Here is a 15,833-nt window from a genome sequence, read left to right as displayed (position 1 = left end):
TGTCTGGCTGCAGACCACTGAAGAGAAGTGGTCGAGGAAGCATTCATAATGCCTGAGGTTCAAACCCAAAGGGTAAGCTTTATTTTTGTAGACTGCTCAAATCCAAGTGTCTTAGTGTTTTAGGCATAACTACAAATCCAAATGGCTAGCTTAAAGATGATACCCAAATTGAATAAACCACCAGTCTAGGTAGCTTTGAATCTTAACCCAGTTAGGAATTTAGACAGAAAAGTGGTTTTCAACTGGAAGCGATTTCTCTGGCGGCGAGGTGTGGGGTGGGGTAGGTGGGTGGTGGTCTGACACTGTCTGGAGACTGGGAATGGTACTGGTATCGAGTGGGTATTGAAGCCAGGGACAGGATTGCTGTTCAGCATCTACAAAGCATCAGATATCCTCCACACGAAGAATTATCCAGATGTCTCCAAGGTTGCAAAGTCCTGGCAAAGAACTATTTGTAGCCCCGCATGGTGGTGCACCTCTGTAATTCCAGCACTCAGGAGGCAAAGACAGGAGGATCGCCATAAGTTCAAGGCCAGCCTGAACTACACAGTAAGACCTTGTCTCAAAAAGTAAAACCCCCCAAAATCTATTTGTCTTATTATGCAAATATCTGAAGCCCCTTTTCCAGGATTTAAAGGTCCCCCTGGAAAATTATTGGCCCTGCCCACTTCCAAAATGGCTTCTGACCAATCGTGGCAGGATCTGCCCTAGTCCAAAAAGGCTGCAAGGGAGTCAGTAGCCGGAATGGTTTGGTCCAGACCCTTGTCACGCTCCACCCCTACTTCAGGGACAATGGTAGAGGCTCAGTTGTGGACCGAACCATCTGAGGTAGATGGAGCAGGGAGAGTGAGGTTGGTGATTTGTAGATCAAGCTTTTCACGTTGAGGTCTGGGGCCAAAGAGTAGAACCATCGCTCTATTTTATAGGCTTCGATATGTTTTCTGTTGTGATGTTGGATGCGGATGGCACTGGACGGACTTTTGACCCACTGCTTAGCTTTGTCCGCCCCTCCAGGAACATGTGGTGGTTTGCTCCCCTCACTTCCCTGTTTGGGGCACTTGGGCCCGTAGAAGGCGGTTGGGGAGCTGTCAGCGGGGCGGCTAGGGTGAACGCGAACGCGTCTGGGCGCGGGGTGGGCGCGGTCGACCTGGTCCCCGACCCGGCCCGCGACCCCATACCTTGCATGCACCCACACGCGGCCCCCTCAGCTGCCCGGTAGCGAACCACGCCGCTCGCTTGTCTGCCAGCTTCCTTCGTCTTTTCCCTCCGCCGGCCACGGAGACCCTGCTGGGGCTGAGGCTTCTGGGACTCAGGTGGCCAGGGCTGGCCTCGACCTCTTCGCCATGTCCTCGGCGCGCGACGCCAGCAGCCACTTTCCCCTGCACCTGCTGGTCTGGAATAACGACTACCGGCAGCTGGAGAAGGTGCTGCGCGGCCAGGTGAGGTGCGGGCAGAGGGAATCACGGAGGCCCTTTCGTGTCCCTGAGCCCATTTCCAAGGCTCTGCTCTGGGGCCCCAGTTAACCCTTTGGCTCGAGAGCTCTCGATGTCGGGCCCTGTTCCGAGGGCTTTTTGTGTGTCGACCCGTTAACCTTTCCTTTATTACAAGGAGGCCGGTACTATTATTCCATTTGGCAGAGAAGGAAACTGAGGCTCTCAGATGGTCACTTGCCTTGTGGGTAGTTAATACCACGATGGGAATTTTAAGTCAGGCAGGCCAGCTCTTTTTGCACAGTCTTAACCATTGTTAAGCTCCACCACCTCAAAGACAAGGCCAACACACACCCCTCTGCTCCACCCACCCTTGATGTGAAGAAAGGCTTGGTCGGTTTTAGAACCCGCGTTCTAACTTCCCTGTGACCTTGGGTAAGACATTTTGGTTCTGGGGCCCTGTTAACCTATCCGTGGAATGAGGATGTTGGTAGTGATGTGGGTAAACCCAGCACAATATTTGACTGCATTAACAGATCTGAGTTGAGGCCTAGGAATCCGCATTTAACAAGCTCCCCAGGGAGGCTGATGGTACATGATAAAGTTTAAGAATTGCCGATGCGCTGCACAAGCTCTTTAAAAACCTCTTCCTATCCTAAAGCTGTTTGATTCATCGGTCTTTTATTTATTACCATCTCTTTTATATAGTGGTTCTCGACTGGATGTGCCCTCCCCTTAGCAATGTATGGAGGCATTTTTGGTTTGGGGAGTGGGTGCTCCTGGGCATCTAGTGGGTGGAGGCCAGGGATGCAGCTTGACATTCTGTGATAGATGAAGCAGCCACCCACAACAAAGAAATATTTGGCTCCAAATGTCATAGTGTCTTGGTTGAAAAACGTTGCTTGAAAGACATCCCAGTAATTCTAGGAAGTATTGATGCCCTCAAGTTACAAACTTAACAGATTTAGCAAATAGGGTAGGGATTTGTAATTATTCTTCAAGTCTAGTCTAATTGTATGGTTGGCTTCATTTTATTCAGTATGTTAAAGACTATTTTTAAATAGCTCAAAATTGACTCTGTACTTGTCAAGAAATATCGGAGGAAACGGAGCATTGGTTCTCTTTTTAGTTGGCAAAAATTGAGGAAGGTCAGCATCACAGTGTTTGAACAGTTACTGCTAAATGCTTGCAACCTGCCATATTTAGGTTGGTTGAAGATCTACTGGAAGTCAGAAATCTTTTCTTATTTCAAAAGGAACCTCCGACAACAGTTTTTTAGTGTCATTGCTCTTAATTAGCTGGTGTGTAATTATTTAAAAGTTAAGGAAATATGAGACCTGACCCAGACAAAATGATTCACCATTAAGTATCACAGTATACCTGATGACTTAATCCTCTATTACGAGACATGGCTCTACCATTTTACTCTTAGCTCTATTGGTAGGTCTCACATAGGACATTTTTTAATGACCAGTTCTGTTTTGTAGGGTTCTTGTCTGCTATTTGCTTCTGTATTTCTCAGTGATGTGGCTGACTAGTTTGTGCAATGTTGAGAGAAAATAGAAAGTCATAGAGTTAAAATCCTCTTTGATATAAAGATTCATCATTAAACCATATTCTTTCTATCCCAGTTTATGAAAACAGTGGGCTTTCTATTCATTGGAGATAAAGAGTTTAAATGTTTGATAAGAAAAGTACAAACAGAGTCTTGGTTTATAATCCAAAGTGTGACATAATTCTCTCTTTTTCTTGTGACCTGTGATAAAGGTATCCATTGAACATTCTTGGTGCTTTTTACCTGGAAGAATTTAAGGACATTTGTGATTAAAATTTGGGTGTTAACATCTTGTAGCAGACTTTTCTGGAATGTATTTTAGATCCTTAATGCCCTTGACTGTCAAGGAGTTTGAGGCTTGAGGAAGTATACTTGCTGGTTGTTTGGTTTTGACTTAATCAGTTACTGCTGTGGATCATTTCATAGCACTGTATACCATGTACCTCTGGGGAGGAGACAGGTGACCTGTATTCATAAAAACATCTGAGGAAGTTTGAAACTTGGCCATTGACGAGGCCCAGACCTGCCACTTATACAGGACCCTGTGTTTAGTTGATGCTCTTTTCTCATCATATTTAAATTCTTAACTTTTTTAATATGGAGCACTTTATTTATTTTTGCTAGTCCCTCCAAATTATGTAAATCTTCCAGGGTCATGAAGGTGATACTTGACATCGTTAAAATATTAAAGTACATTAAAATATATAGCAGGAAATGTGTTGTTGTTTTTGTGTGCATCTAGATCCTCTTTTGGACGTGTCTGCAACCCAGAGGCAATGAGGTTTATTGGCCAGCACTAAGGCTGATTTAAGTTGTGAGGTTTGGCATGCGCCTACCCTTGATGAATTGCTTCATCACCTGTGAAACTGGGGCGAGTAACACTAGACTAAACCTTACTCTCATGAAGGATAGTGCTAATGTATTTTACGTTGCAGTTTTAGATTTAATGTTCACACCTCTCTTCTGGGGAGGTTGCTGCTGGAATTCTATCGTATAGATGAGAAAACCCACATGAAGAGAGAAGCTCAGTTGCATGCTAAATTAGTGTGCGAGCTGTGATTTGAACCCAGAAACTCGGACTCCATCCAAATTCTGTATTATTCTTCTTTAGGATTGCTGTTTGTTTTGGTACAGGGAATTGAACTCAGGACCTTGCACTTGAGGTGACACTGAGCTAAATCCCCGGCCCTTGTTTTGGTTTGTCTGTTTGTTTGTTTGTTTTTCTGAGACAGGGTCTTTATGTAGTTCAGGCTGTCCTTGAACTCACCATGTAGTCCAGAATACGCACTGTGGAGCTCCTTCCTCTGCCACCCAAGTGCTGGGATCGCAGACATGTGCCACCACGCCTGGCCTCCAATGCAAAATTCTTAACCTCTCTGCTCTTACTTTGGTGAAAATGTCTCCATTTCAGGATTGTGAAGAGTACAGGAAGACAATGGATCTGAAAGTACCATTGCCTAATACCATTCACCAATAGTTCCTGCTGTTTTTATTATGATCATGATTTATAAAGCTGGGGATTTAACTTCTTTTATGTGTGTTCCAGTTTTTCTATAGGGAATGTGTATTGGTTGCATAATTAAGAAAAAAAATGCTGTAACTTCAGCAATAAAGCTAGCTGTTTCCCATAATGTTTTCTTTGCCAGTGAGTTTCTGCTGTCTACTTCATCCTTTTATCACACACGTGAGACTTGAAGCAGGCACACTGGTAGCTGTAAGAATTTAATTTTAATTTTGCTCCAGGAACTGCTATAGCACAAGAAGAATTGAATTTATCCAGACAAATGGGATAAGCCATGTTTCAGCCCCAACCCCAGGCTTGCTCATAGCCAGCACTGGTGTACCTCTGCCAACTGTGAGATTGTTTCAGGCCTGTAACACTTAACCCAGGAGAAGCACTTAAGAAAGTGCCTCTTAACCCATCAGCCTTTTAATGTTCAGCGGGGCTTTGAAGTTGTCGAAGCTGAAACTATTTGTGTTATGTCGTTTTGTTAGGTCTGGTAAAGTCCTTTGGCCTTCTTAATGATGTGGGGGAAATGAATGAACATTTAAGGGGCACATGCAAAGATGGATCCATGCATCTTAGACAGCTCAGAGAAAATTCTCAGACCAAGTGGGGTGGAGGTGGCAAATGAGCCCTAACTAGACCTTCAATGGTGAACCTTTTAGAGCTTCAAATGATACAAACAGCATGCTGTGGGACGCGTGCCATGGGGTTGTCACTGCTAATCTAGACACACATTCCCTCCTTAAAGCCAGCAGGTAAAAGCACATCATCTAGGCAAGAGGATGAAGACGTTCCAAGAAGTAGCAATACCTGGAGCCTGACAGGGAACCACCTTGGGGTTCTACTGTAAGTTGCAGAAGGCCAGATGAGGCCCCTGGGCACACATTCAAGTTGGTGCCCGTTTGCTGGGAGCCAGTTGTGAGCCATTCAAGATGACACACCCAGAGGCTACTCTCAGGGTAGGACTTGGCCTGGTCTTTGGGAAACTGGTCTATAGGAACCTTTCCCCACTGACTTGAGGTAAAGGCACAGCCACGGAGGGCCAGGTTCCTCTGATAGTGAAGAGGAGTGAGAGTGTTAATTCCGTGGAGAAAAAGGAGGGGCTTCTCAGCAGTCTCCTGTAGGGGCCCCCAGAGGTAACAGTGATAGTTTACAAAGCACTTAATATGTGTTTCCTGAGGCTGGTGAGGAAGCTGGAAATGGGACCTGCATTGTTTGGCTGTGCAGCTGCCCTCAGAGCTCAGCCATTTATTGTCTGCAGAGGACAGCAGGTGGTAAATAGGTTTTTGAGCAAAAAAAGTAAATAATCTTAGGTTAGCAAGCAGGAAGGAAATGTGGGGAAACCTCACTCCTTGATGTCTTTTGAGACATTCATAGTTAAAAGGGAAGGGTATTTTTAATTTGGTACAGCACATTGCTGAAGAAGCATAAAGGAAAAACCTAAATGATTAACTCCAAAAATTGCAGTTAAATTTTGAAAGCCTGGACCCCCTTAACTAATAGCATTTGATGAAGTTAAGTCCCACTAGTAACTGTAATGAGCCGGGCATGGTGGCACATGCCTATAATCCCAGAACTCAGGAGGCTGAGGCAGGAGATTCTCTGTGAGTTTGAGACCAGCCTGGGCTACATAGTGAGTTCCAGGGCAGTCTCAACTACATAGTGAGACCCTGTCTCAAAAAAACCAAACAAACAAAAAAACTAACTGTAAAGTAAGATTTTTTTTGTGCCAAGTTCAGGCCTTACACTTAGAACAACTAACTGTAAAGTAAGGGGTTTTTTTTTGTGTGTGTGTGTGGCACTGGGGATTGAACTCAGGACCTGTGAGGTAGGCACGGTGCCATTAAGCTAAAACCCCAGCCCAAAGTAAGGTGTTTATCGTTCCCACTTTATAAGCAAGCAAGATGAAGTTCAAGAGAAATTAAGCAACTTGTCAAAGGGTAGAACAGTATATGAATAAGAATTTTATGTATTATATAAACATACATTGTTTTTTCCAATATCTTTATTGAGACGTAGTTCTCTTATAATCTACCCATTTAAAAGTACACTATTCAATGATTTTTAGTATCTTTAGTGTGTAACCATAACTACTATAAAAATTCCGGAACATTTTCAACACTCCATAAGGAAATCCCTATCCCTGATAGTCAGTTCCCATTTCCCCCAAGCCCTTCAGCCTCAGGCAACCACTAATACGCTTTCTTTGTAGATTTGCCCACTCTGGGTATTTCACATAAATGGAATCATGTAGTATGTGGCCTTTGTTTCTGACTTCTTTCACTTAGCCTCTTGTTATTGCATGTATTAGTTCTTCATCCCTTTTTGTGACTGTTTAGTATTCCATTGTATGGATATACTCTATTTGCTTTACCCATTTGTTATTTGATAGACATTTGAGTTTTTTCTACCTTTTTTTTTTTTTTTTTTTTTGGCAGGGGTGGGTTGGTACCAAGAATCCCAAGGCAGCGGAAGCACTGAGCTACATCCCCAGTTGTCTACCTTTTGGGCTTTATGAATAATGCTGCTATGCACATTTGTTGATAAGTTTTTAGAAGGTATGTTTCTTCGTTTCTCATGTATATGCCGTGGAGAGGAGTTGCTAGATTTCATGGTCATTCTGTTTACTTTTTTGAGGATGCTTGTTTTTTTTAGTTCTGTACTACTTTATATTCCCACTAGCAGAGCACAAGGGTTCCTGTTTCTCCACGTCCTTGTCAACACTCCTCCTTATGTCTGTTAGACTGTGAACATTCTAGTGGGTGTGAAATGGTATCTCATTGTGGTTTTGATTTGAAATTCCCTAATGATTTCTGATGTCGTACATCTTTTCATGTGCCTTTTGTGAACTTGTATGCCTTTTTCGAAGAAATGGCTGTGAAAATTCTTTGCCCATTTTAAAACTGAATTATTTGACTTTTTATTTTTGAACTGTAAATGTTCTTCATGTATTCTGGTTCCTAGGCCCTACTATGTATTGTGCTAATAATTTCCCCCATTCTGTAGGTTGTCTTTTTGCTTTCTTCATGGTATCATTTGAAGCATAGAGTTTTTGTTGTTGTTGTTGTTGTTTTATTTTTGTACCTGGGATTGAACTTGGGTCCTTGTGCTTGCGAGGCAGGCAGCAGAACCACTGAGCTAAATCCCTGGCCCTTGAAACATAGAGTTTTTAATTTTGATGAAGTCCAACTTACCTATATTTTTGTTACATATGCTTCCATTGTTTAGCTAAGAAAACTGTGCCTAAGCTGTGGTCATAATTCTGGTAGTTGTTATCATTTTAGCTTTTACATTTGGGTTTATGATCCATTTTGAGTCAATTTTCATGAATAATATGTATGAAACTTCTTTTGCATATGAGCATCCAGTTGTTCAAGCACCATTTGTTGAAAGGATTATTTTTTCCCCAATTTTGACACTCTTGTTGAAAATTTATTATCCATAATGTGTGGGGTTTTTTCAGAACTATTGTACTACACTGACAAAATGGCTGTCTTTATGCCAGTGCCACTATCTTGATTGCTATAGCTTTATATAGTAAGTTTTGAATTTGGAAGTATGAGTCCATCTTAGTTACTTTTCTTTCGTTGATGAGAAAAATTACCCAACACCAAAGTTAAAGGAAAAAAGGTTTATTTGGCTCACAGTTTGTAGAGGTTTCTATCCATAATTGGCCAGCTCCCATGCCAGTAGGTTGGTAGAAGAGAACAGTTCACAGCAGACAGCAGGTAGCAAAGCAACAAGGGGCCTTAACAGTGCCTTTCCGCCCCCTTTATCTTACCCAGGCTGCTCAGGGAGGGCAGCACTCACGCCCTTAATCCTAGTGCCCTTGAGCCTAGCAGTGCACCCTGAATCAACCCCAAGGGTACTCGCTGCAGATCCAGCCATCTCCTGAAAGCCCCACCTATGACAGAATGAGGCTGGGGCGCCGCGTATCAAGACAAACTGTTAACAGAGTCCTTGATCTGTGCTGTGCTTTACTTTTTATGATGATGATTCTGTGTCCTCTCCATTTTCATATAAATTTTAGGATCGATTTATCAATTTCTCCAAAAGGCTGGGAATTTAATCTAAACCTCAGTTTGGACAGTATTGCCATCTTCAGAACCTTGAATGTAGGATGTTTCTACATATTTAGTTTGTTCTTTAATTCATTTCAAAATGCTTTATGGTTTTCAGAATATAAAACTTTGTATTTCTCTCATTGAATTTATTTCTAAATGTTTATTCTTTTTGATGCTACTATAAATGGAGTTATTTTCTTTTGTGGTACTAGAGATTGAATCTTGGGCTTCTTAATACGCTAGGCAAGATCTGTACCATTGAACTACACCCCCTGGCATTCTTTTTTTTTTTCTTTTTGGTTTTTTGAGACAGGGTCTCACTATGTAGTTGAGACTGACCTGGACTCACTATGTAGCCCATGGTGGTCTTGAATTCACAGTGATCCTTCAGCCTCAGCCTCCCAAGTGCTAGGATTACAGGCATGCGCCACCACGCCCAACTTTTGGCATTATTTTCTTAATTTCATTTTTGTAATCATAGGACAAATCTTACTTGTTTATAGTGTATAGTAGCCATTCTTATATGTTGCTAAATTTGGTCTGATAATATATTGCAGAAGATTTTTGCATCTGTATTCATAAAGAGGTATTCATTTGTGGTTTTCTTTTTCTTTTTCTTTTTTTTTTTTTTTTGGTACCAGGGATCGAACTTGGGACCTTGCAATTGTGAAACAGGCAGTGGAACCACTGAGCCATATCCCCAGCCCTTATTTGTGGTTTTCTTACTCTTGTCATCAGGGTAATACTGGGCTCATACAATAAATGGAAAGTTTTTCTTCTTCTGTTTCTTGAGTTTGTGTAGATTTGGTATTCTTTAAATATTTGGTAGAATTAACCAGTGAACACATCTGGGCCTGCTTCTTTCGATAGTTATTTAATTATTGATTTAATTTTTATACTTGTTGCAAATTTACTCAGATATTTCTCTCCTTGAGTCAGTTTTTCTAATTTGTATCTCTAGGAATTTGTCTTTTCATCTTTGTAATCAAATTTTGGGGCATATAGTTGTTATTAGTATTCCTTATAGTTGATAATAATTTCCCCTTTCATTCCTGATTTTTTTTATCCCTGATTTTAATAGCTTGAGTATTCTTTTTTTTTTTTTTTCTTGTACATTGTAATCATTCTTAATTTTGTTGACATTTTTAAGGAACCAACTTTGGCTTTTTCCTTTCTCTTTGGTTGCTTTTTGTTGTTATTTTGTTGTCTTTTTTGGTACCAGGGATCAAACTCGGGTCCTTGTGCTTGCAAGGCAGGTGGCAGAACCAAGCTAAATCCCCGGCCCTTTTGTGTGTGTGTGTGTGTGTGTGTGTGTGTGTGTGTGTGTGTGTGTGTGTGTGTGATTTGAAATTGTGATCAGTGTGTGTTTTTTTTTTTTTTTTTTTTTTTTTTTTTTTTTTGAGACAGGGTCTCACTGTGAACAGTGGCCTTGAACTATGTAGTCCAGGCTGGCCTCGAACTCTAGGCAGTCCTGCCTCAGCCTCCCAGAATGGTAGGATTACAGGTTTGTGTCACCATGCCCAGCTCATCTTTTGCTTCTCAGTCACATTGTCACCATAACACAGTATAGAATTTCTTCCTGGCTTCTCATTTTAAGTGAGAGAGAGAGGCACAAAAAGCTCTGAAGAGTTAACAGTCACTCACGCAATCTGTGGCTATACATGTTTTTTCTCTATGTTACAAAATAGGAAAAAGTTAACTTAATCTGTTTGGCTTTTATTTATACATATCTGAGAGTTGTGCAGGACTTTTGAGGATTAATCCTTAATCTGAGTTATTTTATTCCAAAGTGTGAATTGCCATAAGTAGAGTTTCTTCTTTCATATGATTAATATTGTAAACACCTCCCATATGTCAGTGTGCTAAACCTAGTACCTTTCATTTAGATTGTGTTTTTATATTTAATTTATATAATACAATGTAGGATGATAAAGTTTGCTAATTATTTCCTTCCTGCTAAACTTCAACTGTGCTTATACCCTCTTTCTCCAAAGGTAAGACCTAGCTGGAAAATAATCAGCCTTGAGAACTAGAAAAACTAGAAATCGCTGTTCTTTTGCTTGGTGGCTACTTTGTGAGGCAGGTAAAACAAGGATAGGCTATTGAGGCTGGCATTTTTTTTCTTTTTTTCCAGTACCGGGGATTGAACTCAGTACCTTGCACTTGTGAGGCAGGTATAGCGCCACTGAGCTAAATCCCCATTATCAAGGCTGCTTATTTTCCAAGTAGATCTTATTTCTGGGACACAGCAATTCATATCCTTGTTCCTTTTAAGAAAATAATTATTTAATTCAAGTTAGAGGTAGGGTTGCAAAAGCTAGAAGATACAATCTTTGGACCTATCTTTTGGAATTCTCAATCTCTTTGGAGCCATGAATCAAGCCTTGGGAAGAGTCAGGGAATCGTTAGAGGTGATGGGGACCATGCTGCAAGAGTTATGATGGTACAGTAATCTTCCCTTACCCAAGATTTCACTCTGAGATTTAGTTAACCATGACCAACCACAATCTGAACATGCTAAATAGTAAGTTTCAGAAATAAACAACTCATGAGTTTTAAACTGTGTGTCATTCAGCATAGCATGATGAATTCTTACACTGTCCTGCCGTGTCCTGCCTGAGATGAATCATCCCTTTGTCCAGTGCATCCCTGCTGTCTGTACACAGGTGGTAACCACCCGTGCGTCACTTACCACGGTAGTCACTTTGGTTATCAGATCCATTGGTGGAGTGTCATAGTACTTATATTCAAATATCCTTGTTTTACTTAATAATGGCTCTAAAGTACAACAAAAGTAGTGATGATGGGAAATCAGACCTGTCAGTGAGAAATCATAAAGTGCTTCCTTTAAATACAAGAGTGAAAATTCTTGACTTTATCATAAGTATGTGTACTTTGTGTACTTAGGGAAAATTAGTGTGTGTATCTCTGTGTAGGTGTGGGAGTGTGTGTGTCTCTGTGTGTATGACTTCAGTACTATCCTTAGTTTCAGGTATCCACTGGGAGTATTGCAGTGTGTCCTCAGTGGATTGGGGGTGTGCTATATTTTAGCACCAAGAACTCTGGGGTCTGGGGTTGGTCCAAGAAGCCTGTCTTCAGCCAGCAGAATGTTTTCAGCCACCTCTATTATTCCTTGATAACACTTCTTATCTTCACTGCACAATAAACATACTATAATGTTAGCAAAACAGGGAGGTTCAAAAGCTGTTGGATTGTGATTGTTTACCCACAGTCACTTGGTACCTCCCTTCTTAAGTGCCATGTTGTATCAGTCTTTGGAAACGGATAGTCCCTATATAACCTCTAGCATCCCAAACCAAGATAAGGCACATTTCTCAAGAAATGTCATAGCATTTAAAAGCTTTTACATTCTAAAAGTCTTATAGCAGTACACTGTGTCCTTGGAAGCACTTTCCAAGCCCTGTTTTCCAGACTGTGCCCAGTCTTTGAGACTTATAGCAGAGAAACTGCTGCTTGGCTCTGGAGACCCAATGCAGTGCCGAAGGGAGGACTTGAATAGCAGCATAGGAATGAAGTGATAAAAGCCAAGTGTGTTGCACACCTGTAATCCCAACACTTGGGAGGCTGAGGCAGGAGGATTGCTATGAGTTCAAGACCAGCCTGAGATATATAGTAAGTTCCAAGTCAGTCTCAACTACATAGTGAGACCTTGTCTCAAAAAACAAAAAAGAAAAAAAAAAAGCCAAGCGTGTCTTCTTAGTACAGGGAAGGAACGCCCCCCCCCAGGTTGGTTGAAAATGAAGTGTGTTATTATGTTTCTTTGCCAAAGTGTCCACATATGTACCTAACGGATCATATTCCCTGTCAGGAAGACATGCAGATGCTGCTGGATGTTGTGTATTACTGCGGGGCACTTAGAACCCAATACACAATCGTGGAAGAGGTGTTTTATTGCTAATTTAGCTAGAGAATGTGACTTTCATTTTGGCCCGAATTATCTTCTGTGTGCTTTCAGTTTTGATTAAAGTTCCGCATTTCCTGTTCTAGACTTGAATGTTGGTATGTGCTTGAGAAATCCCCCACGTTGTATGTAAGAAGGCAATTGCTTTACATGAAAGCCTAGACTTAGAGTGTGGTTGAGATCCTTAAGTTGTATTGTATGATCTGAGGCCGATGGCCTTTTTTTTTTTTTGTACTGGGTATTGAACTCGGGACCTTGTGTCTTGTCAGGTAGGCAGCTCCACTGAGCTAAATCCACAGCCCCTGGTCATATTTATTTATTAGGTACTTTATAGAAAAAGGAACTCATAGCTTTAACATTTTTTTTAAAAAAGGAATTCAGTAACATCTTTTTTGGTAGTCCCAAGAGTTGTATTTCAACTATGCTCACCTGCACACATACCTTTTTTACATGTTTCTGTAATTAATTAAAATGCTACTTTCTACTTTTTATACTTAACATAGCTCTCACACACATTTTCGTGTTCTTATATAGTTATAGGACTTATATAAACGCCTATGTTCACTTCACAGAATGTGGAGGCTCTGGATCCACGGGGTAGAACATTATTGCACCTTGCAGTTTCTTTGGGACATTTGGAATCTGCTCGTGTTTTACTTCGACATAAAGCAGATGTGACTAAAGAAAACCACCAGGGATGGACAGGCAAGTATTCCTGCAGAGTAATTTAAAGTTGTTCATTTCAGTTTCTTTTTCTGAAAAAGACTAGCTTCAGTGGTGAGCTTCCTCTCGGCCAGCTGTTTCTCCCAGGACAGGGTAGGGCGAGAAAATGGGAGCTGAGGATGCCGGCTTATCTGCCGCACAGTGGCTTGAACCCTTGGTGGGGTTTTCAGAAACTGCCTTCATGTGAACTACTGACCATATATGAGTGTGGAGGTCAGGTTTAACCTGAGAACATGGTGGGAACGCCAAAAATAAAAAAGAAATTGATAGAGATAGCGTCTTCTGGTGAAATCCTAGCATGTCACTGTTTTGCATATTCTTACTAGTAATTTTGTGTTGACCGAGCAAAGATTCTCATAAGTGCAGGTCCTAGCCTCCAGGTCTACACAGGTGACCTGCGCTGAAAACGCCGTCAGGACTTCAGAACCAGTGCTGAGGGTGGTGGGGCGGGGAGCGGGGGAGAGGCGTGATCAGGAGACTGGGTCTGCTCCATTTTCTTTCTCTTTATTCAGTGCCAGGCTGGCAATCAGAAGTTATGGTCGAACCCGATAGCGTCGGACTGCAGCCTTTCTCCCTTTTTGCAGCAAACCAATTTTACAAACTGGTTTTTGACCTGTATTGCAAAATACAGATATTTTGCAGACTGGCTTTGGTCAGAAAGCCCATGACTACTTGGTGATTACATTCTACTCTTTGGTGTTCCAGTTTTACATGAGGCTGTGAGCACTGGGGATCCCGAGATGGTGTACACAGTTCTTCAGCACCGAGACTATCACAACACGTCCATGGCCCTCGAGGGGGTTCCTGAGCTGCTACGTAAAATTCTCGAGGTATTCATACAACAAGGCATGCTGTACTTTGGGCTAAATACGGATACAATAGCTGTAGTTTGACACCCTTGGGTACCTTCCTTACAGTTTCATGAGTAATGATTATATTTTGATTGCCAGATAGCACTATTCCTTGCTTGTCCACCTTACTGAAATATGGGGCCTCTCAAAAATGTATGTTTCGTGTCACTGGGCTACCTTGTTAAGGGCTAGCTTAAAATTATAATTTAAGGAAAATGGATATTTTCTTACAAGTGCCTGTTCCTTAAGAGCAGCACCCTGCACAGAGGTACGAGGAGGTGGTGCTGTGCATGCTTTACTGTGAAGCAGCCCAGAGGTCTGCTCGCCGCCTTTGCAGCTTCCAGCCATGAGTATTTTGTAACTTCTCATCCATTGGCTTCATTTATTTGCAGTCACTGGCTTTTGTGCAGTTCATCTGTTCTGTGAATTACAGTGTAGGCTCTCACAGGCCTTTCTTCTTTGTTTTGTTTTGATACCGGTGATCGAACTCTGGATCGATCACTTAAGCTTTTGAGGCAGGTGACAGTCACAGGCCTTTCTTAAAATGAATTTACTTCTAGGCTCCTTAGGCTGTTGGAGTGCTTGAATGAGGGTTGCCACTCTTCTGGTACTCTTTGTTACTCAAAAGAACCATTTTAGGCCCAGGGATTTAGCTTAGAGTTTCCATTGCCTGCCTTGCAAGTACAAGGACTTCAGTTTGATCCCTGGTACCAAAAAAAAAAGACTCATTTTATTAGTCAACCAAGTGCAATATTCTGAGAGCAGTAGGAGACAAGAAAGTAGCAGTAGTTCAATTTTCACTATTATTTACTCTGCATTAAAACATGCACATGAGCTACTCCAAATAATTCCTAAGATTCCTGGTAGTTAAAACAGCTTTACAACTTTAGTTCAAACACATTTCTTGAAAAACCTTAATAGTTCTATAGAGAAAAAGAACAACTTTATTATAAGAAAGACAATCATTGTTCATTATCTGAGCTCCCCACCCCGCTGTGCCAGGATCGAACTCGGGACTTTGCGCTTGCAAGGCAGGTGGTGGCAGACACAAACGCAAGGTCCAAAGTTTGATCCCCGGTACCAAAAGCAAAACAAAATTTTATGATTCTTAAGCACAATTATTCCTGAGATACAATTCATTTCCCATGTACTACATAAAAACTCATATGAAATATGAAATAGTTGCATTGTTTTAAAAATAAATGTGTATTTAGGACTGTGCAAAGGTTGCATAGATTTATTATTTTCTTATCTAATTCATTGCTGGAGTAACTAAAAACATTTGCCTATTTGACAAGTCAGAAAGTAACATTTAACATGAGGTGACTCTTTATTTAAAAAATTTGGTAGAAAGAGTTTTCTTTTTTTAACCTTCATTGATCCATAGCAGTGGATTGTACTGATTTGTATTCTCTGCTTAAAGTTATAGACAACTCATAAGTAACTTGTGTACTTAGTGGCACTAATGGCTGTTGATATATATTTCAACAGTATCTCCTTATAACATGTTAGCTGGCTCCTCTCTTCCTCCTTCTTTCCCTCTTTCCTTCCCTCCTTTCCTCTAAAGATTGAATGTAAGGCCTTTGTACTGAGCTACATCCCCAGACCCCTTTTTTTCTCCTGAGACAAAATCTCACTAAGTTGCCTGGGCTGGCTTGAACTTGAGACTTTCCTGCCTCAGCCTCCCAGAGTGCTGGGATACAGGCATGCACCACCACATCCAGCCTATGCTAGCCTTTCTTATCAGGTACCTCTTTTTTTTTTTTTTTTTTTTTTTTTTT

At 41.4% G+C, this 15,833-nt stretch overlaps 1 protein-coding gene across 1 annotated transcript in view; it reads left to right on the top strand.

The window, feature by feature from the left end:
- The first annotated feature begins 1,033 nt into the window (after window positions 1-1,033).
- Ankrd13a (ankyrin repeat domain 13A) overlaps window positions 1,034-15,833 on the top strand; it is a 38,244-nt gene continuing 23,444 nt past the window's right edge. Inside the window, exons 1-3 of the mRNA XM_010603941.3 lie at window positions 1,034-1,439; window positions 13,051-13,183; window positions 13,907-14,031. Coding sequence (XP_010602243.1) covers window positions 1,344-1,439; window positions 13,051-13,183; window positions 13,907-14,031 — 354 coding nt within the window. The 5' untranslated portion in view covers window positions 1,034-1,343. The remainder of the gene's footprint in view (window positions 1,440-13,050; window positions 13,184-13,906; window positions 14,032-15,833) is intronic.

Source organism: Fukomys damarensis, unplaced genomic scaffold (assembly GCF_012274545.1).
Source record: "Fukomys damarensis isolate Sample0158 unplaced genomic scaffold, DMR_v1.0_HiC HiC_scaffold_12, whole genome shotgun sequence".
Taxonomy (NCBI): Eukaryota; Metazoa; Chordata; class Mammalia; order Rodentia; family Bathyergidae; genus Fukomys; species Fukomys damarensis.
This window is presented reverse-complemented; position numbering and strand designations above follow the sequence as displayed.